A 24,390-nucleotide genomic window follows, 5' to 3' on the forward strand; every position below is an offset into this window, starting at 1 on the left:
ATTTGTTTAAGTGGGGATAATATTAGAGAATATAGTGTCAAACAGCTCTTATTATTGTTTTACACACGCACACACACACACACACACACACACACTCGTATACATATATCTGTATACATATACAGCTTCTGTCTATAACTAAATTTGTAAAGTTAGCCTCTCAACTAAAATGAAAAATTCACAGAAAGATTGTGATATTCTTCTGACAAATAAACATGTTCCCTTAAGGCAGTTGCTTAGTAGGCCAGTCCTCCTTTTAGATCTGGTATTTTCATGGTAATGGACCTGATCTAATGGTTACAATCTCCTTCATGTATCCCTATCCTTGCATATCATCAGACTTTCTGTGCCCTGCACACAATTTTCTCATGCCGAGCAAAAGACGGCTGTGCAGATCTTGTTTCCACTTGCACCAAGCATTCCTGCACTCCTGTTGACATTTTCCTTGGCATTTGCTTGTAAACCCCCGGAGCAGATTAAGTAGAGAGGGTTCATTTCCAATCGTATGGGAATATTCTGTTATTGTTGTTGTCGTGACCCATTTTAGGCCTCAGAGGGGGGAGAGGGCATCTGAGGACACGAAGATATCATCCCCATGCACGTCTTTTGCACTTGCTGGCTCGTTGTACCATTAAAACAGCCAAGTTGTTTGTTTTGTGTTTTCATATATCAATATCACCCGCAGTCTTCATTGTTGCCAGGCGGTACCTCTCCTCCCTGCAGAACATCTGACAGTGTACGACTGGCGCACAGCAAAAGCTGAAGATCTTGATTGGAGCTGTAAACTACCCTTTGGCAGGGAGGAGGTGAACTGAATAGCTTTTTGTCTTCTGATTTTCAAGGTTCATTTTTGTTTCTGGTAGATTACACAAAACTGAATAGTCCCCCCCCACCCCTCATGCATTTCCTTTGTGGAGTTTTCACTTATTTTATACTGGTTTTTAGTGTGGGTTAAAAAAAATTGCATAAGTAACATAGTCTTAGTGTAGTCCCTTCCAGGTACACCGTTTTTAATGAATTTGTAAATCACATGTTCATTTTGCTTTTTTTTTTTTTTTTTTTTTTGCATTTGTGCATTTGCCATTATATTCAATACAAACATATTTTGTGTGGTGCACTTTGGTAAGACACAATTAATGAATTTGTTCATCTTTTTGCCTCACTCATTCCCATCTGCTTTTTTTATTTTGTATGTGTGTGTGTGTGTCGGTGCGTGTGTGTGTGTGTGTGTCCTTCTGTCCCACCGTCCTCCTTCCAGAGGAAGCATGCCTGCCTTGTCTTACCATTTCACACAAAACAGGGACAAGACAACAATGTTAAGTATCTCAAGGTCAGATTGGAGTAAATAAAGATAAAAAGGCAGGTTCCCAGGCCCCTGCAAACAATAGTTACCACAGCATCCCTGCGTGGTCACTCCTATCGCCTCCTCCAACCAGACCAACAGATCCGACCTCGGTCTCCATCACACCACACTTCTAACTTGAAAGCAGTTGCATTGTGGTTTCTCTGTCCTGCACGTCCAACATGTCTGCTCCATCTTTTATCATGATAGCCCTCCTGAGCTCCTCTGTGGCAATGGCGTTCGTCTTGCATCCTTCTGAAGAAGAACCTGTAACACCTGCTAGTCCTGCTGTTGCCAGGAAGGACAGGTTAGTATCGCATTTGACTTTGTGACACAAAATTCTCTACCAGCAATAAGTAGACGGCCAAGACGTACCGCCAAATTATCCTGCTGACGCTTATGCAACTTTGTTGAAGTGGCCTTTCCGTTGGTAGAGGGAATGATGCACTTTGGATCAATCTTCAGAGAACCATGACAGATCATGTTGAGTTGCAGATGTCACTGACTTTTAAAATAGTCTTGGGGCACTGAACTAGCCATCTACCATGCATATCATATCAGGGTATCAGTTAACATATGGTGAGATCTGTGATTATGCATATTCACAGAGGCTATTTCAAATGACCACGGAGAATATTTATAGTATTTGGCTGAACTATTAGGTTGGAGTGATTGTGGTATTGTAGGAATTGTGGCCAGGGCCAGAACAGACTGGTCTATGCAAGACGTAATGGCATAATCAATCACTGCTTAAAACATGGCTCTTTAGGGAGAGTGGTGCAACACAGCAAAACTATTTCCAGTGTTTACCGAAGAGGGGCTAAGAGAACTTTTGTTTGCATCTGCCAGGTTTTATTATTGCATTTGCCACATAATAGTACACATCAGCATATATTGACCAGTTCTTATACATTACTGTCTTATTATGTTTTGTGTAGTCAAATTTGTTTTTGAAATAAATGTCTTTTTACTTTTTTGTACTGGACAGAATATGTTTAATAATAATCATAATAATAACAATAATAATAATATAATTATATATAATAATAATAATAATAATATATGTTTAAATTTTGATACATTTTAAGGAACATTAAATGCTAGTATACTTATAGGATGTATATATGAAAAAATCAACTGCACCGGTTTCTTCTAAGTGTCTAATGTTTTTTCCATTACCAAATCAAATCATTTAGTTGTTGAAAATCAATTATGACTGGCGGCCTGTCCAGGATGTCTCCCTGCCTGCCGCCCAGTGACTGCTGGGATAGGCTCCAGCATCCCCGCGACCCGAATTCGGATAAGCGGCTTGGATAATGGATGGATAAAATAATATTAATTATCTTTAGGTGTCAGGGAAAGTTACTGCCCTCCATCAGGAAGGAGCTTCTTGGGGCTCTCACCCTGCAGAATGAACCCCGGATGCCTGCTGGGGGGCTGGCCACTATCAGAGAACAGTGGATGGCAACTTCCAGCAGCATTACCAGAAGAGCCAAGAGAAGTGCAGGTAGGAGAAATGCATCACTGAATGCAATGAAAATATAAAAGTAACTAAGCTTCATTACGTCACATCAAATCAAAATGTGATTATAATCATTAAAAAATGTAATCTGCAAAGACCCACTTTTCTTTTGTTGTATTGATTTTTTCACATGCACCAAGTTCCTCCAACAGTAGGTCCCTCTGTGGCATCTGGAGTTGGCAACAACACTGACCCACAATGCTGTCATTTCACCTGCCAGATCTTCTTGAAAGGTAGACAATAATTTGCCATTGTGTGTGTGTGTGTGTGTGTGTGTGTTTATTCAAAATACATGTCAGTATAGTTGAACTTGAACAATGTAATATTCTGTCCTTTATTTGACAGATTTGGGCTGGGACAATTGGGTAATCTACCCTGAGAGCTTCACCTTTGTCCAGTGTACAGCCTTCAATCCTCTGCTGGACATGAAGACTTTTCTCTGTCCATTGCAATCCCCCAGTGTGAATGAAACACTCTTACAGGTATATATTTCCAAGATTTGAGTAAAGTGGACATAGTGATGTCATACTAACATAATTTGGTAGCACCAATTGTCTAATATTGTTCTGCTATGATCCTTTTCTCTGGATGTTAGCCATAGGATTCTATAACAGAGAGGTTTTTATTGACTTTACACATAACAAAACACAGCAAACTCCGTTTTTTTCCCCATACAGTTTACATGTTGACTTTTTAAATAACAAATAGAAAACAGTTTTACTTCCATGAAAGATTCAAGGTTTCAGCTCACAGATGTATGTCACTTTGGATAAAAGCATCTGCTTAATGGGGCATCCAGGCAGCATAGCAGTCTATTCCGTTGCCTACCAACACGGGGATCACCAGTTCAAATCCCCGTGTTATCTCCGGCTTGGTCGGGTGTCCCTACAGACACAATTGGCCGTGTCTGCAGGTGGGAAGCCGGATGTGGGTATGTGTCCTGGTCGCTGCACGAGCGCCTCCTCTGGTCGATCAGGGTGCCGATTCGTGGGGAAGGGGGAACTGGGGGGAATAGCGTGATCCTCCCGCTCGCTATGTCCCCCTGGCGAAACCCCTCACTGTCTGGTGAAAAGAAGCAGCTGGCGACTCCAAATGTATCGGAGGAGGCATGTGGTAGTCTGCAGCCCTCCCCGGATCGGCAGAGGGGGTGGAGCAGCGACCGGGATGGCTCAGAAGAGTTTGGTAATTGGCCAAGTACAATCGGGGAGAAAAAAATGGGTAAAAATAAAAATAAATAATCCAGTAATCACCCAATAATCCAGCAGTTAGCTTTCACAATAGCTGAAGAAAAGAATAATTTCATTAAACTCATTTCCCTTCATGAGTTTTATCGTTAGGCAAATTGACAAAGATTTTATTTTTAAAATATTGAAAGTAAAACATTGTATTTTTATATGACAATATTAAAGTCAATTAACATAGAAACTAAACTTGCATTTAAATTCTGTGGCTATTCAGCTACCCATTCATCCGATCCCATAGCCTCACCTCCCTCTCTTTCTGTCCCTTCGTTGGTCCAGAAACCATGCTGCCAGCCCACCGTCCAGGATATGGTGCCTATCCTCTACATGGATGAACTCAGTAATGTGGTCATATCCGATATGCAGCTGACTCGGGCATGTGGCTGTAGCCCAACCGACCCCCAGCAGCTGAAGGAAGAGTAAAACAGCATTTTAGCAATTCCTGGTTCAGTTATGAGTTACCTGGCATGCATGTGCTAACTTTTAATAGCAACACACCATGTTAAGTAGTGGATATAATTTCATATATTATAACCTAAACAAGACAATGTTGCTTAATTATATAACATATAGGGAGATTGAAAATATATATATATAAAGGCAGGAGTACATAATGTATATGATACACTCCCATCAGTGCTTATCCCAAGATGACTAGTTTTCTTTTATTCTACATGCATATATTTCATTGATTGTTGTTGTTTTCTTTTTTAATTTTCATTTCTGTTTATATTCAACAATATCGGACTACCCGGTGAAACAATAAACCAATATTTCTGTAAGAATGTATGATAATATAAGTATCGGTAAGGCATACTTGTATAGACAGCCTACTATAAAACTGATTCATCACTGCTGATTAAATAGATTGAGTTGACCTGTTTCTCGACAGTTTACATCTGTGGGTATCTGTGGTGCCAGGTATATATGCTTTGAATTTAATTACCCTCGACTAACTGTATTCCCCCTCGTTTCCTCAGAGGGTCCCCTACCTTCTTGGCTCACATCACACCCACACTGATGCATTTGGGTGACAAGCTAACTGCAGTGAGCTAACTGCAGGCTAACTGCAATTAGCTTGTCTTGTAAAATTGTTTTTATTCCGTATCCTGAATTTTATTTTATTTTTTTAATTGGCTTTTTTTTCTCTCTTTTTCTCCCCAATTGTACTTGGCCAATTACCCTGTTTTGCGAGCCCTCCCGGTCGCTGCTCCACCCCCCTCTCCCGAGCTGGGAGGGCTGCAGACTACCACATGCCTTCTCCGATACATGTGGAGTCGCCAGCCGCTTCTTTTCACCTGACAGTGAGGAGTTTCACCGGGGTGACACACTATTCCCCCCAGTTGCCCATCCCTACCGAAACAGGCGCCCCGACCAACCAGAGGAGGCGCTGGTGCAGTGACCAGGACACATACCCACATCCGGCTTCTGTAGAGACGCCCGGCCAAGTAACACAGGGATTCTAACCGGCGATCCCCAAGTTGGTAGTCAACGGAATAGACCGCTACACTACCCAGACGCCCCCCCCCCCATATCCTAAAAATGTCTGCTCAGGATGTGGCTCTCAATTGGCTCTCGGTGTCAATAACGAAACAAACAAAAAAAAGTCATATTTATTTGTGCTGAATCTAAATGAAACTTGAGATAGAAACTGAGTAGGAACATTCAAAATAACTTGCAATTGGCAGAAAATCACTTCAGGATGCCAGTCCTAGCATTTTTCCGGCTCCAACAACTGAGATTCATTTGGTGAATTATTACTGACATTACTGTTGTCAGGTGTATCTTAAAATACACAGAAATATTTAGCTATATTTCACAATCTGGCATGATTAACAAAGGGCAGGGCAATAAAACAGCAACAAACTGCTACTGAGTGTTCCCTCCAAAAATGTGTGCGTCGCTGTCCAAAACCAAAACCTTTCTCAAGCCAATTGCCTCTACTCTAAATCTCCATAGCACAGCTTCCAAATTCACTGTACATAGATCATTACTTCTATTATTCAATGTACCACAAAGATAATCTAGCTGTAGTGATTACTGAATTTATATTGATCTAACATTTTATTATCGAAAGAGGTCTCCCATTTTTGCTCTGACGTACTGCATCCTATTTACTAATGTAAGGTTAACATAAAGCCAGAGTGAAATTTAATAGCATTCAAGAAATCCTTCTTCTATCCCAAAATATTTTATCTGTTCTCCCAAGGCTTCCTCTTTGCTGCTAAGTAGAAATAACATCTGTACTGTGCTTTTCCACTAGTCCACTGGCCATGCTCTAGCTTTTCAGGTTTCGACTGGAATAAGAGACAAGGGGGACAACGCTGTCCTGCTAAGGCAAAAGCCAGTAACTTCAGTTCTGATTGAAAATAAAACTGATATTTTTACTCTGTTAAAACATGTCTTTTTTCTTTTTCTTTTCTTTTCTTTTTTTTGCATGCTCAATAATTCAAGTAAGAAAATGGAAGAAAGTTGAATCAGTTCATCTTGACGCAACATTTATTGACAGAAACATTTCATCATGCAGCCAAGTGTCCTCTTCAGTCTGTCTAGTGTATTTTTGAATATTGTCCAAGTATTTAAGGACGATGCTGTTTCACTAATTGCATACCAGCAAGGAAAAGTAACTATTGAATAAACATGTTTTTAAAGTCCTTTACTTTAATGTATAGCAATGGAAGTTGCTTATTCAGGGGAAGTTACCTCCTTTTTATTATGGTAGTGTAATTATGAAAAAAAAAATCAGAATCATGTTTATTGACCATGTAGGTTTGCACATACATGGGATTTGACTCCAGTTTCGTGGCTCTCTCAGTGTACTTAAAACAGAATAACAACACTACAACACAACAATCTCCAGATATATACACAAGGATTGACTTATACAGGCGAAATAAGAGGTGATAAAGTGCAGTGGTGCAGAGAATATATCAGACGCTGAAATACATGTTAGCAGGTTACTTACATACATGCCTGAGGTAGATGGACATGACAGAGTGTACCAGTATATGTACAATGTACAGTACAGTATATACAAAACAATTGGATTTATTTAACAATGATAAGCATTCATTTGAATGACAGCCCATGGAAAGAAACTTTTTATATCTGGTTGTTTTAGGGTACAGTACTCTGTAGCACCTGCCATAGGGGAGGAGTTGGAACTGGTTGTCACCAGGGTGTGATAGGTCTGCAGTGATGTTGCCTGCCCATCTCCTGACTCTGGAGGTATAAGTCCTGAATGGAGGGCAGGTTGGCACCAATTATTTTCTCTGCAGACCTAACTGTCTGCTGTAGTCTGTCCCTGTCCTGTTTGGTGGCCGAACCAAACCAGACAGTGATGGATGTGCAGAGGACAGACTGGATTATTGCAGTGTTGAACTGAATCAGCAGTCCCTGAAGCAGGTGGACTTTCTTGAGCTGGTGGAAAAAGTACATCCTCTGCTGGGCCTTTTTGATGATTGTGTCTATTTTGGATGCCCACCTTAGGTGCTGGGAGATTGTGGAACCCACAAATCTGTAGGTTTTCACTGTAGACACCATGCTGTTGAGTATGGTGTGGAGGGGGGGGGCAGTGTTGGAGGGCTCCTCCTTAAGTCCACTGTCATCTCCACTGTTTTGAGCACGTTCAGCTCCAGGTTGTTATGGCCGCACAAGAGGGCCAGCTGACCAACCTCCCGTTTATATACAGACTTGTCACCATCCTGGATAAGGCCAATGATGGTTATGTCATCCGCAAACTTAAGGAGTTTAACAGACGGGTCACCTGAGGTGCTGCCATTTGTGAGGGAGAAGACTAGAGAGGAGAGCACACATCCCTGGGGGGGGGGTGTCAGTGCTGATTGTTCGGGTGCTGGATGTGATTTTCCCCAGCCTCGCTAGCTGCCTCCTGTCGGTCAGGAAGTGTTTAATCCACTGGCAGATGGGGGGTTGGTACAGTGAGCCGGGTGAGTTTGGAGTGGAGGATATCTGGGATGATGGTGTTGAACACCGAGGTGAAGCCCACAAACAGGACCCTTGCATATGTCCCTGGGGAGTTGAGGTGTTGGAAGATGTAGGGCCCTCCCATGTTGACTATCATCCACTGACCTGTTTGCTCGTTAAACAAACTGCAGGGGGTCAAGCAGGAAGGCTGTGATATCCTTGAGGTGAGCCAACACCAGTTTCTCGAAGGGATTCATGACCGCAGACGTTAGGGCAATAGCCTGTAGTCATTTAATCCTGTGATACGGGGTTTCTTGGGAACCGGGATGATAGTGGAGCTCTTGAAGCAGGAGGGGACCTCAAACAGCTCCAGTGATCTGTTGAAGATCAGTGTGAAAATGGGGGCAACCTGGTCAGCACAGACTTTAAGACAGGAGGGTGACACACCTGGTGCCTTCCTGGTCTTAGGTCTCTGGAAGAGCTGGCACATGTCCTCAGGGTGGGGGTTTGGTGGGGAGGTGAGACTGGCTGGCAGGCAGTGCAGTTGGTTGTGTATTGTGGCCAGAGGGGGTGAGGGGTGTGAAAGTTTGATTTTCAAACCAGCAGTAAAACCCATTTAGGTCGCCAGCCAGCTGATGGTTCCCTGCAGTGGGGGGGGGGGGTGTTCTGCTGTAGTTGGTAATGTCCTTCAAACCATTCCAGACTGATGATGGGTCATTGGCAAAAAACCTGTTTTTAAACTTTTCAGAGTAGCACGTTTTTGACAATCTGATCGCCTTTGTGAGTGTATTTCTGGCTTTGCTGTACCGGATACTATCTCCATATCTCCAAAATCATTAGGAAGCAGACATTAATAGCTGTGGCTGTGGAAGAATTGAAAGAGAAGCTTTTTTTTCAGTTTTGTAATGATTGCCTTCTTATGGCAGAATTTTTTTTTTGTGATTGCCTCGCAATTCTTTTTTCCTTTCCTGTTAAAACGTTTTGTTCTGTTCCAGATCATAGCAAAAACGTTTACCTGTTGGATTGGACCATGTGACTTCAAACTACAAATTTGTGAAAAACTAGTTTCTATATTATTCCAAAGTACCCAACCATACCTAACAATAGACCAGACAGAGGCAACCATGTGCCATGTGGTGCCAGTTGTAGGCACGTTTTACACCCAGCCAGTCTATATATACCAAGTGACGTCACTGGCTAGTCCGTCATCTCTAGCTGAAGGAGCGCTATAGGTGAGATCACCCAGTGTAGCGACTGGTTGGAAGGAAAACTTGGCACATACGTATATAGTTGCCCATATCCAACATGAACTAACGTACCAGCGAGCACTTGAGTTCTTGCCAAACTGGTTTCATAGCAGACCTTTGTTAGCACTAAGCCCTCTGATAGGTGGTTGCAAAATCAAACAAAAGTGCGTGTGAACATGTGTTTTTGATTTGTGGCTCCGTTTTGTGTTTAAAACATTCCCTTTATCAACCAATTTAACTTGCAATTTTAAGATCAGTGTGGTGTGTAATATTATACCGTGTGTGACACTGCTTTACTGCTGTGCACTAGTATATTTTGATGCTTTGTATCAGCTTAATGATTCCTTGCATATATTATATTAAAGATACTTAAAATGTTCACGTTGTCGTCAAAAGTCTTGTGAAAAAACTAGTATCACAAAGCGTCCTGTTGTGCCAGCTTAACAATAACTCAAGTCTGTGAGAGACTTGCAGTGAGGGAAAAGGGGGAAAAGAGCAGAAGGAGAAATGTTGGCACACAGCTGCAGAAATTCAGGCACTACTCCAAGCAAGGGCATCACAGGCTGTTGCGCACTTTTGAGGAGGTCTGCAGCAGTTTCAGTCGCTCTGCATGCATTTGTTTTACTGAAAACATCCTTACCTCTTTTCCGGGTCGATGTGGAAGTGTATTAACTATAACTCTTGAGTCAAGCGGGCAATATATCAGTCCTTGACCAAGAAGACAGCAAGACCAGGGGCATTACCTCAACTTTGATCTCGTATCGCTACTGGACAGAATGGCAATATATCTCATTGTCTGGGTATCGTGCAGCATACTGTCCCCCCTAATACCTGTCGTGGGGACGGTTAAGTGTACAGAGAAGGAAACTCTGCTCAGAGAGATGCCCACTATGCTGGTACTGCCAACTAACTGTTTATTGGAGTGCACTGCCTTGATTTTCACCCAAAAACAGCAACTTCAGGATAAGCGAAATATCCGCCTAAAAGATTCAACACGAGGTAAGGAAGCCACTAAATAACATCAGTGACGCCTCGAGAAGGCTTCGTGTGGTACAGGAAAACCAAAGATTCCCTGGAAGGGGCTACTTTGTGAAATTAATACCTGAGGATATTGTTAGTTATTCTTCATAAAGCATTATTGGTTGTAAAAGTTGCTTTATTCTGTGGGTGAATTTATTACATCACTGCCTTCATATAGTATCACGGTGAACAGCTGCATATTCCACGAGAAGGTAGTTCTATATATATATTGTGTGTGTGCTTGTGGGCGTGTGTGTGTGTGTGTATACACACACAAACCCTCACATACTGGCTTCTATCCTCAGGAGACCTTGGAGAATATTGTTGGTCGATGCCTCTTACGTGTACCATTGGAGAGAGATTTCATCATGCATTCGTGGTGCTGCCTTACGATATGTCTTTGGCAGGACAGGAGCAGCTGGAACTGAAATCAACATCGCCTACTGCTGCCACCCTAAGTGCACCCGATGGCTCTATAACACTTGGCCATAACTGTGGCCCCCGCTATGATGTCACACAGCACGTCGACACAGAGCAGTCAGGCCCGGCATTCTGTGTGCAGGTTTTCACCCAGCAAGGCCTGCTCGTCGAAAATGCACTCAGATGCCCCCCCTTTCTTGTCACCTTTTGGCAGAGGGGTCCAAATCAGTCTAAGAATGGGGAAGGGGGGTAAAAGTGAAGATTTTGAGTATGCATTAACAACTAAGTTGGCAGTGAGCTTGGTTTAACATTGTGTACTATGGTATGAGATGAAGCTGCATCTGAATCTGTCAGTCTAACTTGTATCATGACTATAACTTTTAACAACTACGTATAAAAAAACAAACACATAAAGCATGTCATTGCACAACACAACACTTTACCACCATCTTGCATACATTTTATGTGACCGCGAAGTTAATGGGAGATCTGTGATCTGATGCTGACCATAGCTTTCACTATCTCGAGAATTTATTTTTAAAGATACGAAAGATGAGAAAATAGTAAAGCACCAGTAAACACCTACTGGTTCCAGATGCTCATAAATAAAATTCAGTGATAGATAACGTGTCGAGTATTTCATATTCCAGATTGTACCAACAGTCTTAGGGGCTTATGGGATATCTCATCTTCTTGCTTAAAAGTGCCAGTACCAGTTCATAGATGACAAGGTACACACTACTGGCCTCAAAGGTGACCCAGCCACACCACTTGAGTCCGCTCACAAAGCACAGCATTAACCATGCTGCATCAGTATAAGATGAATCAAACAGGAGGTGTTGATGGAGTAAGACTGCTCCATGTGTTGCGTTTGATGGTCACATATCCACAGCGACAAACATCCGCAAAGATTACATCGGCTTTCTGGCGTTCCTGCTCCTTCTTTCAAATGGGCCATCTTTCCGTCTTCTACCTTGCCCAGTGTTTGATCAGTTATCTAATCAACCTTCAGAACAGAGTGAGACAAAGCACCCAGTTCTGCAAAAACACTTATGTCATCAACAGGATTTAATTGGTAGCATATGCAGATGCGCTCTACAACCTCTAAGAGGAAGCGAGCCCCTATCTAAGGTGTCATACAATATTCATGCGATTTTAGCAGCTAAAAAGGGAACAGTGTAACAGACACAGTTAGTCTCCGGTTCTCAGAAAAGAGACCCCTGTTTTGAACAGGGCATTCGGTCATGAACTCTCTTTAACTGCAAGGCATCACATCAATTTTCTTGTGTCTTGCAAGGGTGCACATCTGATGAAAAAACAGAGTAGATGCATGCAAAGACACATTTTGCACTCACACCTAGCGTGAGTCTTTTATAGAATACTTTACTCTTAAAGGTTAACAGCCACTGTATTACAGGACAACAACGCCACATCAGGTCTTAGGCTGGTGCTGCTGCTGACTCACTCCAGTGGAACTGTATGTTTTTGTCAAATACCATTGTATTGGGCGTCCGCGTAGCATAGCGGTCTATTCTGTTGCCTACCAACACGGGGATCACCAGATCGAATCCCCGCGTTACCTCCGGCTTGGTCGGGCGTCCCTAGACACAATTGGCCGTGTCTGCGGGAGGGTATGTGTCCTGGTCGCTGCACTAGCGCCTCCTCTGGTCGGTCGGGGCGCCTGTTCGGGGGAGCTGGGGGGAATAGCGTGATCCTCCCACGTGCTACGTCCCCCTGGTGAAACTCCTCACTGTCAGGGGAAAAGAAGCGGCTGGCGACTCCACATGTATCGGAGAAGGCATGTGGTAGTCTGCAGCCCTTCCCGGATCGGCAAAGGGGGTGGAGCAACAACCGGGACGGCTCGGAAGAGTGGGGTAATTGGCCGGATACAATTGGGGAGAAAAAACAAAACAACAAACAAACAAATAAACAAATAAGGAGGGGGAATTAAAAACAAACAAACAAAAAAGCCATTGTATTAGATTTTGCAAGCAACTCTAATTCAACGGCTATTAATAATTTATCTGTACACTGTATGCTCTTTATCACACCCTGCCTTAACCCCTCGCTCTATTCTTGCTTACTATTTCAAATCTTTGCATTATTCCTTTTTCTTAAGTTTGGGAATGCCATTTAATCAATGTGAATCTTTGAATGTTTCTTGTTGACACGGATGTTTTTCTTGATTTAGATGTGTTCACCATCATCCTGACCCATAATCTTGGTGGAAATGTTTTGTTTTTTCCCCCTTTTCATATAATCCACATAAACCTGATGGGCTGGGCCTTTAAGCATCACCCATAAATCATTTGATGCTGTGATAATAGCCTCTAATGCAATAGTGCATTTTAAAGAGTTTGTATACACTGCCATAGTGGCCAATTCCAAGTGTTAAAATGCAGTTAAATTTTTAGCAATGTCAAGCATGTTTGTTACCTTTGATATTATTGAGATTGTACAAATATTTGATCACACAACAATGATAAATGACATTTCTTTATTTGTGCTTTCTGACATATATCACTTTTTTATTTGTCTATTAGTAATGTCTGTTATTTTTCACTTGCTTATATACTTTACTTGTTTCAGTAAGAAACATATTCAATAGTATATTTGAACATAGAATTGGATTTGTAGACATCCCTCAAGACAGCTAATATAGATTAGCTAGCAGACAGATTTATTTTATGTCTAAGAGTCTGGCCCACATCACTTAATACTGTTGATTGGCTACTTTTTAGTGGTAGGCTATGTTTATTGCATTATCTTGACATTTTATTTGCTTTTCTGAATGTATCTGTGTAATACTTCACTAAAATGTTTAATAAAAAAAACATGAAACTCAAAATGTTCACCTTGATTACAGTTTAAATCATGTAAAGGGATCAACATCACTTATATTACTCCCATTTGACAGTGTGAGAAGCCCTCGCCCTAAATATATGGCTATGTCTGGTACTGAATGTCTGGTCTCTCAAGTGACCCAGACTTCAATTGCATAATACACATGGCTTCAAAAATGGATTCACATAATCTATTCTTATGATATTTTAGTAAACAAATGTCTGAAATTCATTGCAAAACTAGATTGTGAATGATTGTATCAATGTGCTCTTACGTTGTTTAGACAGATTTTGTGGCTGGGAGTCCAGAGAGTCTTTACAAATATCCTGTAGTGCCCCCTACAGGTTACAACTGAAACCTTTTTTAACACCTTTATTATATGAACAAAAGAACAAGATCTGGTCACAACAATAACAAATTAGCAAATGGTACAAATCAGACTGAGCTATTACAAATGTTTCAGTCTTTCACAAAACAATAAAAAATAAGGAAAATAATAATAATAAAAAACAGAAGACAGAAAGAGGTCTAATCAGAAATCAATATATGTATGTTTTTGTAAATATGCAAAGCTTGTTTGGTTTAAACACATTTCAGAGCTTTCTTCAAATTTATTAATTCATTCATGAAGACTGAAAATAGTGGCCTGGCCTTAAAAAGTCTAGAACTATGGATAAATTGTTTAGCAATAATAATCAGGCTATTGTACAACATTTCCATATTTTTATCCTCCATTATAACTCCAAACTTAATTTCCTTATAATCTAAATTGGGCAAATAAAAGTCCTTTTCAGATATCCAATTTTGAAATAATTCCCAAAAGGCTCTAGTATATTTACAAGTAAAAAACAAATGTTCTAATTTTTTGCTAACAGAATCACAGACCATACAATTGTTGTTGTTTTTTCAATGTTAAATCTTTGTATCAGAAACTCATTACAAGGATAAACATAATTTATCATTTTAACATGAGTTTCTTTCGCTTTTGGTGAAATAGGGAGAGTGAGGTATCTGGTTCTAATTCTGACTATAATCTCTTTAGGATAATTTTTTAATAGATTTTTCTTTTTAATGGTAGAGGAAAGAGTACAGAGGTAAGGGCACCCCTTGCAATTTTGTTTGTCCATTTTTTTCTCCATAAAATCGAGATTGTCTATGTAAAGTGAAAGCCTCTTTGGTGCTAACACGTCATAAGTCAAAATTCCTTTTATCATATTCACCGTTACTTGTGCGATCGCCTTGATAACCACTGAGTATTGGGTTTTTTTGGGGGGGGGGGTTTGTACATGTCACATTGAATTTATCAATGAAATTCATTGTACTCTAGAACATTTCCTCTTGAATCCATCAAATGTAAAATTGACCAAATACCTCTCTCCACCCAATCATAATAACATAAAGATTTTCTTTTAAACAAGATACATCTGTTATTCCAGATCAGAGAGCTATGTGGAGTGAAATTGTGCTTATAAACCAGTTTCCAATATAAGAGAGCCTGCTGATGAAATCTAGACAGCTTAATAGGTAGTTTAGCAATACAGAAATCACATCTTAACAGAAAATCTATCCCACCGCATTTACTAAATATCTAAGAAGGAATATTAAACCAGCATCCATTATTATTTTGTATGAACTGCTGTAACCATTTTAGTTTTATCATTCCATTCATTGCCTCATAGTCAATCACATTTAAGCCCCCCTCTTCTAACAATTTTACCACATCCCTTTTCTAATATAATGATGTTTGTTTTTCCAAATAAAGTTGAAATTTGTTTGATTAACTGATTTAATTAAATTGTTAGGAATTGCTAATGAAAAAACTGGATACATAATTCTAGATAATGTTTCAATTTTAGTAATCAAAATACATCCAGAGATTGCTAAATCCCTCTGTAACCAAGAATTGAGTATAGATTTACTTTTTTATTATAACAGTCTCAATATTTAGTTCTTCTCTAGCTTTACAATCTTTAGTTATAACCACTCCTAAGTATTTTACTTCATTTTTACTGGAATATCATACAAATCTATTAGTGGATGATCATGTACAGCAATTAGTTCACATTGAATTGAAAGTGTAGTCCAGATGCTTTAGAAAACTCATCTATCTTCTTGATTACCAGAGGGATCTGATCTGACCTCTTGAGGAAGATGGTAGTATCACCTGCCAGCTGAGTTATGACCAGATGATTGCCTAGCAAATTTAAAGGCTCAATGTCTGGACTATTCTTTTTTTTATAAAAAATAGCCAATAATTCTGCAACTAAAATAAATAATAAAGGGGAGCAAGAACGACCCTGTCGAATCCCTCATTTAACCTCAAATCTTTTAGATGTTCCTTTAGGGAAAGAAACTGAACTATTAATGTCATTATATATCATATTAATCATCTTTATAAATTTTGGACCAAAAACAAAATATTCTAAGACTTTATTATAAATTGATGTTCAACTAAATCAAAGGCTTTGTAAAAATCTAAAAACATTATGAAACCGCTGTCTTCGATCAAATAATTATAATCTAGTAAATCAAGAACCAGCCTAATGCTATTATGTATAGACCTATCTTTAAGAAACCCCGACTGAGTTTCACTTATCTGCCCTATACCTATTTTCATCCGATTGTTAATAATATGCGTAAATAATTTGTAATCCACATTCAACAAAATTGGTCTCAGGTTATCAATAAATCTTGTGTCCTTACCAGGTTTAGGTAACAATGTAATAATACCTTGCTTCATGGTCGACATTAAGTTATTGTTTTCAATACATTCTTTTAGGGCATTAAATAACAGTTCTTTTATATCTTCCCAGAAAAATTTATAAAAGTTTGAGGTTAAACCATCTTGACCAGGAGTTTTACCTACTGACATTTGCTTTATAGCTTCATCCAATTCCTCCATTCTAGTCTCAGAATCACACATTTCTTTAAATGCCAAATCAATTTTAGGAATATAATGTTTAATACTTTCAAGAAATGATAATGAATCCTCAACTGAATAGGATGAAGAGTATAATTTGGATGAATTGATGAATTGATGAATTTCGTCAGAAATTACCTTTGCATAAGAACATTTTCTATTATTGATCATCAAAACATTTATTGTATTTCTTTCTTGTCTCCTCCTTTCCAGTCCAAAAAAATAAGATGTGTTCTTCTCCCCTTGTTCTATCCATTTAGGTCTGGGCCACAAGCTCCTTATGCCCTTTGGATGAACAAGTTATCTAATCTGGCTTGTAAACTCAATATCTTTGCTTTGTTTTCACCTGATAACTCAATCTTTTTACAACATTCATTAATTTCTTGAACCAATTTATATTCATCTTCCCTTTGCTGTTGACATCTGGTTTTACTATATTTAATTGATAGACTCCTGACCTTATAATTAAAATATTCCCATTTCCTGCAGTAAGTATCTATTTCTGTATCACTTTTAATTTCCACCATTAATGCCTTTACTTCCTTAACATATTCTTTTAAATTTAACAGATCAGCATTGAACTTCCAATAATTTTTTCAACATTTATGATTACATCTGGTTTCAGAGCTATTTCAGTTATACAATGGTCTGTCAATGGAACAGCAGACATTGTGACGTTAGTCACAGAATTTGTGATTTCTGGAGTCACCAGCCAAAGATCCTTCTGGTTCTTGATCTCCCATTGGGTTTTATCCAAGAGAAGTGTCTCCTATATGGGTTTTTCTCTCCAAATATCAATGAAATAATTGACATTTATGAATTTCTACAGTGTTGTAATGGTAATCATTATGAAAAGATTGACATCTATCTAACCACTCATCAGGTGCCATATTAAAATCTCCACCTATTAAAGTAAATCCTATACCATGAATTTGCTTATATTCAGCAATAATTTCTGTAAAAGTGCCTAATAATATTTTGTTTTGACCAATATTATTATATACATAGATATTAATCAAAATTGCAAATGACCCCTCTAAATTATAACCACAACAATCCAATGACCATCCTTGTCGTTTTTGAATGTTACTACCTCCCCAGGGAATCTATAAAAACATATGGCCACACCCCAAGATCGATTACTGCCATGAGAAAAAAAGAAATTTTGTCTCCCCACTGGTTCTTCCAAAATGTAGTGTCCTCTTCACATGAATGAGTTTCTTGCAAAAACATGCAGTGTGCTTTAAGACAGAACAAAAAAGTAGCCTTGCGTTTTACATTATCCTTAAGACCTCTTGCATTTAACGATAAAAAAGAAATCTCTGACTTTAGAGAAAACATATAGAATGAAAAACCTCACAACACTGTTAGGAACAATGAACAATGCAAAGAACCAACCTCTTTAAATGTATCCTCCACTCAGAAGTTCCTCGGGGGGGGGGGGCACCCATCCCCTTCCATCATTTATTTGATGTCGTTACCGGTTGGATTACATATCAATATTCACTCTGTCAACTAGATCCGTTAAAGGTTTTTTTAGGGAGTTGTTCCTTATCCGATGAGAGGGTCTAAGGACAGGACGTTGTGTTGTTGTTAAGCCCACTGAGGCAAATTTGTAATTTGTGATATTGGGCTATACAAATAAAATTGATTTGATTTGATTTGATTTGCTCTCCATGCCTCCACAGGTATGTCATCAGGACCAACTGCCTTTCTACTCTTCATCCTCTTCATAGCTTCCCTCACTTCCTCCTTGCTAATCCACTGCACTTCCTGATTCACTATCCCCACATCATCCAACCTTCTCTCTCTCTCTCTCTCTCTCTCTCTCTCTCTCTCTCTCTCTCTCTCTCTCTCTCTCTCTCTCTCTCTCTCTCTCTCTCATTTTCTTCATTCATCAGCCCCTCAAAGTACTCCTTCCACCTTGTCAGCACACTCTCCTCGCTTGTCAGCACATTTCCATTTCTATCCTTGATTGCCCTAACTTGCTGCACATCCTTCCCAGCTCGGTCCCTCTGTTTAGCCAATTGGTACAAGTCCTTTTCCCCTTCTTTAGTGTCTAATCTGTCATACAACTCACCATACACCTCACCTCGCCACCTCTCTCTTTGCTTTACGCTGCATCTCCTTGTACTCCTGTCTACTTTCTTCATCTCTCTGACTATACAACTTCTTCTTTGCCAACCTCTTCCTCTGTACAACCTCTTCCCTGTTTGCTGTACTTCCTCATTCCACCACCAAGTCTCCTTGTCTTCCTTCCTCTGTCTTGATGACACACCAAGTACCTTCCTAGCTGTCTCCCTCACTATTTCTGCAGTGGTTGCCCAGCCATATGGCAAGTCTTAACTACCACCCAGCGCCTGTCTTAACTCCTCCCTGAACGCCACACAACAGTCTTCCCTCTTCAACTTCCACCATTTGATCTTCGGCTCTGCCTTCACTCGCTTCCTCTTTTTGGTCTCCAAAGTCATCCTACAGACCACCATCCGATGCTGCCTAGCTACGTTCTCCCCTGTCACCACCTTGCAGTCTCAAATTCATTTTCCGATCGCACCTTCTGCATAAGATATAGTCCACCTGTGTGCACTCTCCCATTCTTGTACGTCACCCTTTGTTCCTCTCTCTTCTTAAATATGTATTCACCACAGCCATTTCCACCCTTTTCGCAAAATCCACCACCATCTGTCCTTCCACATTTCTCTAATTGACACCATACCTACCCATCACCTCCTCATCACCTCTGTTTCCTTCATCAACATGTCCACTGAAGTCCGCTCCAATCACCACTCTCTCCTCCTTGGGTACACTCTCCACCATGTCATCCAACTCACTCCAGAATTATTCTTTCTCTTCCATCTCACACCCAACTTGCGGGGCATATGCACTGATAACATTCAGCAATATACCTTCGATTTCCAGCTTCATACTCATCACTCTGAAACTCTCTTCACCTCCAGCACACTCTTGACACACTCTTCCTTCAGAATTACCCCAACCCCATTTCTCCTCCCATTCGCGCCATGGTAGAAGAGTTTGACCCCACCTCCAATACTCCTGGCCTTCCTTACTCCCCTTCCACCTGGTCTCTAGCACACACAGTATGCCTACCTTTCTTTTTTCCGTCATATCAGCCAGTTCTCTCCTCCACCAGTCATAGTGCCACCATTCAAGGTTCCGACTCTCACCTCCACACTCCTACCCTTCCTCCTCTCTCGCTGCCTCTGGACATGCCTTTCCCCTTTCCTTCGACAAAACACTCCCAAAACAGGGCGACCTGGGCTGTACCATATCTTGTATGTCTCACGGGGGTAATTTTGCAAACTTTGAAAAAAAATTAAGTGGCATGGAAAATAAACTTAAACGTCACAGTAAAGCCAGCACAGTAAAAATGGGGTGAACTGCGTATGCACGTTTACACAACAACACATTGTTTATGAGAGTTTCTAGTTGGCACGAGTCGAAGTGGAGAAGCGAACTGATATCGCTCCCCAGATGGATGAGGAAAATAGACCACTCCAGTGGGAAGCGAGAGGGAACACTCCAGGAATAATTTGGTTCACCTGTGGCCAATTTCATTACAATAGATATTGCTTTGGGCTTCCTGAAACACATGGCTATCAAACTAGAAGATGCAGCATGGCGCCTAAACCAAGGTAAGCAAGACATAATAAATAAATCACCTTAGTAAAGTAGTGTGAATTATCAAGGCATCCAAGCCCGTTGACCGAGATTTTGTGTTGTTAGCGTGAGTTTGGAAAGTGGTGCATTTTTGGAGCAGTTTCTGTGAACTACTAGCACAAGAACGACCGGGATTTCACTCCTTCTTAAAACAACCATGGTAGGTCAAGTTGACGCCCGGTTTTTAAACGCCATATTCTGTCAAGATAAATACCCAATTGAGACATTAATGCATTGCATATTGTAATTATCGCTGCGTAGGCGTCCATTCTGATGACTTAATACTTCCGTTGCGGGGGGGTTCCGGTTTTATTGTGGTAATGGGTAGACGCTCATGTGAGCCGTCGTCACCAAGTCTTGTAATAATCCCCTTTCCTGTGCTGAAACCATGACCCGTATCACAACGTCTGTCCTCAATAAAAGATTTTTGTCTGATTTTTGTTTGGCATCAATTCCACTCTATTGACTCCGCGGAGATCACCCCGATACCTACAAACTGCGCCCGAGCTGTGTCGTGATATAAGAAGTTAGTTCTCTGGGTAAGATCGGACTGTTGTTTAAGTTCAGGTGGATTCAGCGTTTTTACCTGCGACTGTTATGTCCGTGCTACGACGGTGATTTAAACTGGCCTACTCAACATTTTCAGTAGCCGCTAGCGCTAGGGGCTTCAATCACGTCCGCTAGCCTGCTCTTTTCCGAGAGTTGCTGGTTCTGGATCGGATCGTAGTGAGGACCACGAACCACGCCGAGGGTTCTTGTGCTGGTTTAATAACCGGTACGTGTGTGGACTTCGTCGGGCATTTTTACCCATGGCGCCGCGCTGCACCGCTGGAGGGAAAACGTGTTTTTTTTCCATTCATTGCAGGAGCCCAGAGGCGATACATACAGCTGTGGCGTCTGAGAACGGGAAGCTTTTAGTGTGATGAATGTTGTTTTAGTCCACCATTCAGAGGTTTAATATGAATGTTGTTTTGCCTTGTGTACATTCCTGATTGACCACTTAGTGCTTTAATGTGCATTTATCATAAGGTCAATCTTTAAGCTCTGTGGTTCATTGGTTTTTTGTTGTTTTTTTTTTGGCTAGTCGGTAAAATAGCAAATAGGGGCTCACTGATGTATGGTGGGGATTTTGGGGAGTATAGTGATCGTTACAATACCAATTATAATCATTCTGATGTTTTGTCTTCTAATGTTCAGCGCCTTGCTGCTCAGGTTAGACACTTACATCTTCAGGTAACTCATTTACAGTCAACAATAAGCCAATCACTTCAAGTTAGAACAGAGTTTACTTCAACACTTAGAAAGACAGGCTAACACCCCCCCCCCCCGTATCTGTTTCACACTCCCAGCCCACGTTTCATACCACTACCCCTGCACCACAGTTTTCAATCCCCCGACATGATGCCAATGGGACGACCTTGAACTCATCTGTGCACCAGTCTCGGCTGCTCCCAGATAGGTTTGATGGCGATGCCGGCATGCAACCAGAAGATTGGCTTCAAGTGGTTGCCCTTTATAAGGAAGCTTGTGGCCTGTCTGACACCCAGCTATTTGTGGAAATGCCAAGATTTTTGGTAAAGGAGCCAAAGAAGTGGTTCACAGCTATTCAATCGCACCTGTCATGCTGGACTCAGTTCTCTGACCTTTTCCGCAAGGCCTTCCTTCCTTCGGATAACCAGGAAATGATATGGAGAGGTATTCTAGATAGCTTTCAGAGGCCTGATGAACCCTTTCCAACTTTTGTGACACACCTGGTGGGGGGAGTTCAAACGTTTGAAACAGCCACCACCTGTGTCTAAACAGATTGAGATTATACGCCGGCATTTGTCAGACCAATACAGACTTGCCCTCTATGGGTCTACTGTAGAGTCAATTTCTGACCTGCTATTCAAAGCTCATGAATTGCTCTCGGCTTTAGGCCCAACGTCTTCGGTAAGGCCCGAACCCAGCCCCCGAGTCTCGTCACACCATAGACTGTACTGTTTTAAATGCCTGACCCCGGGATTGACCACTCGTAATTACAGTTAAGGTCAAAATTATTAGCCCCCTTTATGAAATCAAACAAAACCCTTAACTTTTCCATGGAAGTGACCATTACCAAAAATATTTATGGTTTAATTCCTTCCAAAAGAACAAAGACAAAATCTCCATTAAGCTTGATTAAGATATTTTACTGATGCACTGAATTGAAACAAGAAAAAACTAAAATGACAAGGCCAAAATTATTGGCCCTTTGACAATTAATAGTCAATAGTGTAACCTTTCCGACTCACAACTGACAACAGCCTCTTATGGTAGTTTAGGTTGGCACATGTCGCTTGAGGGATCTTAGCCCATTCTTCCATGGCAAATTGTTCCAGCTCATCCAAATTGTGTGGTTTTCGAGCATGGACATTAATCTTGAGCTCCCACCACAGATTCTCAATAGGATTGAGATCTGGGCTCTGAGACGGCCACTCCAGGACCTTGATTTTGGTGTCCTTCAAAAAGTTTTGGACCAACTTGGATGTATGCTTCCGGTCATTGTCTTGCTGGAAGACCCAGCAGTGACCTAAAGCTAGACTGGCAGCAGATTTCTTTACATTATCCTTCAAAATGTCAACATCATCTTCTTTCTTCATGATTCCATGCACCCTAAACAAAGTTCCCTGCGCCTGAAGCAGCAAAACAGCCCCACAGCATTATGCTCCCACCACCATGTTTAACTGTGGCAACTGTCTTTTTAGGGTTGAAGGCCTTTCCCTTCCTTCGCCTAAGCAAGCAACATCCATGTGCTCAAACAGCTCAAATCCAGAAGAGGCCAGTTCAGCAACAACCATCTTGGCAGAGATCCGGGGATTTATCTTGACATCTCTGACTATTTTCCTCTCCAAAGTTTTTGAAATCTTGCACTTTTGACCACGCCCAGGTTTGTTTCTAACAGAATTTGTCTCCTTGTGCTTTGCAATGATATAACGTACAGCTGTTCTAGACACTGTGAAACGCTTGGAAATGGCGGTATAGCCTTCCCCCTTAAGGTGAGCATCCACTATCTTCTTTCTGAGTTCCAGACTTGATTTCTTTACTTTTTGGCATGATGAAATTACTTCTTACCAAGAATTTAAAGTGATACAGACATAAAAATCTGAAAATTCCTATTGATAGGCTATGTTCCGAGTTGGAATGTGACCATGGAGAAATTCAGTGGCCAAAACAGCGTGTCTGCAGCCACTCGAGAGAGAGCTGTGATTGACTGTAGATGGTGTCCAATGACACATTGTGCCGGTGGATACGTAGACACCAGTCAATTTGCATATAGGGTGTGTTCGTACTACGTATGAGAGCTGTGGAGAACTGGATCCATGTCAAACATCACCACGCTACCGCTCATGTTTAAAACCCTAAAATAAAAACTTTATATCCACGTACCTGTGTGTTATTGTTGTTTGTAACAGATTTTGAGTTATGAAGTCAAAATACTCACCGAATTGTGATATTAATCGACGTTTATCAGTCACTTATCATGTCGGCGGACATGAGCGGTATGAGCGGTAGCAGTAGCGCGGTGACGTTTGACATGGATCCAAGAAGACAGTAGCCAATAGCTTTGAATTCATAAAACCACACCTGTTTTCGGTTATGATTCAAACTACCAATGTTCAAAAATGTGTTCAGAAAGGGCATGTCAGTCTCTCTTTAAGAGTAGTCCCTCCCAATCAAGTGTTCAAGTGCCACTAGCCCTGTTCGTTGGAGTCCGTTAAGTAAAGTTCAATGCTGATAGATTGCTCAGGTGTGTTTTGAAACCAAAAAAAATCATATGGGGGGCTAATAATTTTTTACCACCTCAATTTTCACTACATTTGGTATAAAGCAAACCGGAAGATTTGTTTTACATTCCAAAATGTACCAAATAGATGCCTTAACATTGATGATTGTTTTGCTATGTAAAGTTTTATGAATGATGCAAACATTGGGCAGAATTTTAGGGAAATGTTCCATAGTTCCTTGGGGGCTAATAATGTTGACCTTAGCTGTACATGAATTGCAGACAAGAGAAGAATGGGTTAAAGACAGAGCCAAATCAAATGGCCCTCTCTGTTCATGAGCCTGAGAGGACTCCTGCCTGTGATGTGGGTGATGACAGGATGACAACCCAATTGGACCCAGGGACCCGGCCATGCAGGTACCAAAAATACAATCGCAGCAATACAAAGGGGTCTATCCTTAACAGCAGCAGAGACCTTTCTGACACT

General features: G+C 40.9%; 1 protein-coding gene across 1 annotated transcript; it reads left to right on the forward strand.

Annotated features, from left to right (window-relative positions):
* The first annotated feature begins 1,524 nt into the window (after positions 1–1,524).
* gsdf (gonadal somatic cell derived factor) lies at positions 1,525–4,528 on the forward strand. The gene is made up of 5 exons (XM_056290415.1): positions 1,525–1,649; positions 2,692–2,849; positions 3,005–3,097; positions 3,210–3,346; positions 4,385–4,528. The coding sequence occupies exons 1-5, from the start codon at positions 1,525–1,527 to the stop codon at positions 4,526–4,528; spliced, it is 657 nt and encodes a 218-aa protein (XP_056146390.1).
* Positions 4,529–24,390: the final 19,862 nt, after the last annotated feature.

This window comes from Lampris incognitus, chromosome 12 (assembly GCF_029633865.1).
Source record: "Lampris incognitus isolate fLamInc1 chromosome 12, fLamInc1.hap2, whole genome shotgun sequence".
In the NCBI taxonomy this organism is placed as follows: domain Eukaryota; kingdom Metazoa; phylum Chordata; class Actinopteri; order Lampriformes; family Lampridae; genus Lampris; species Lampris incognitus.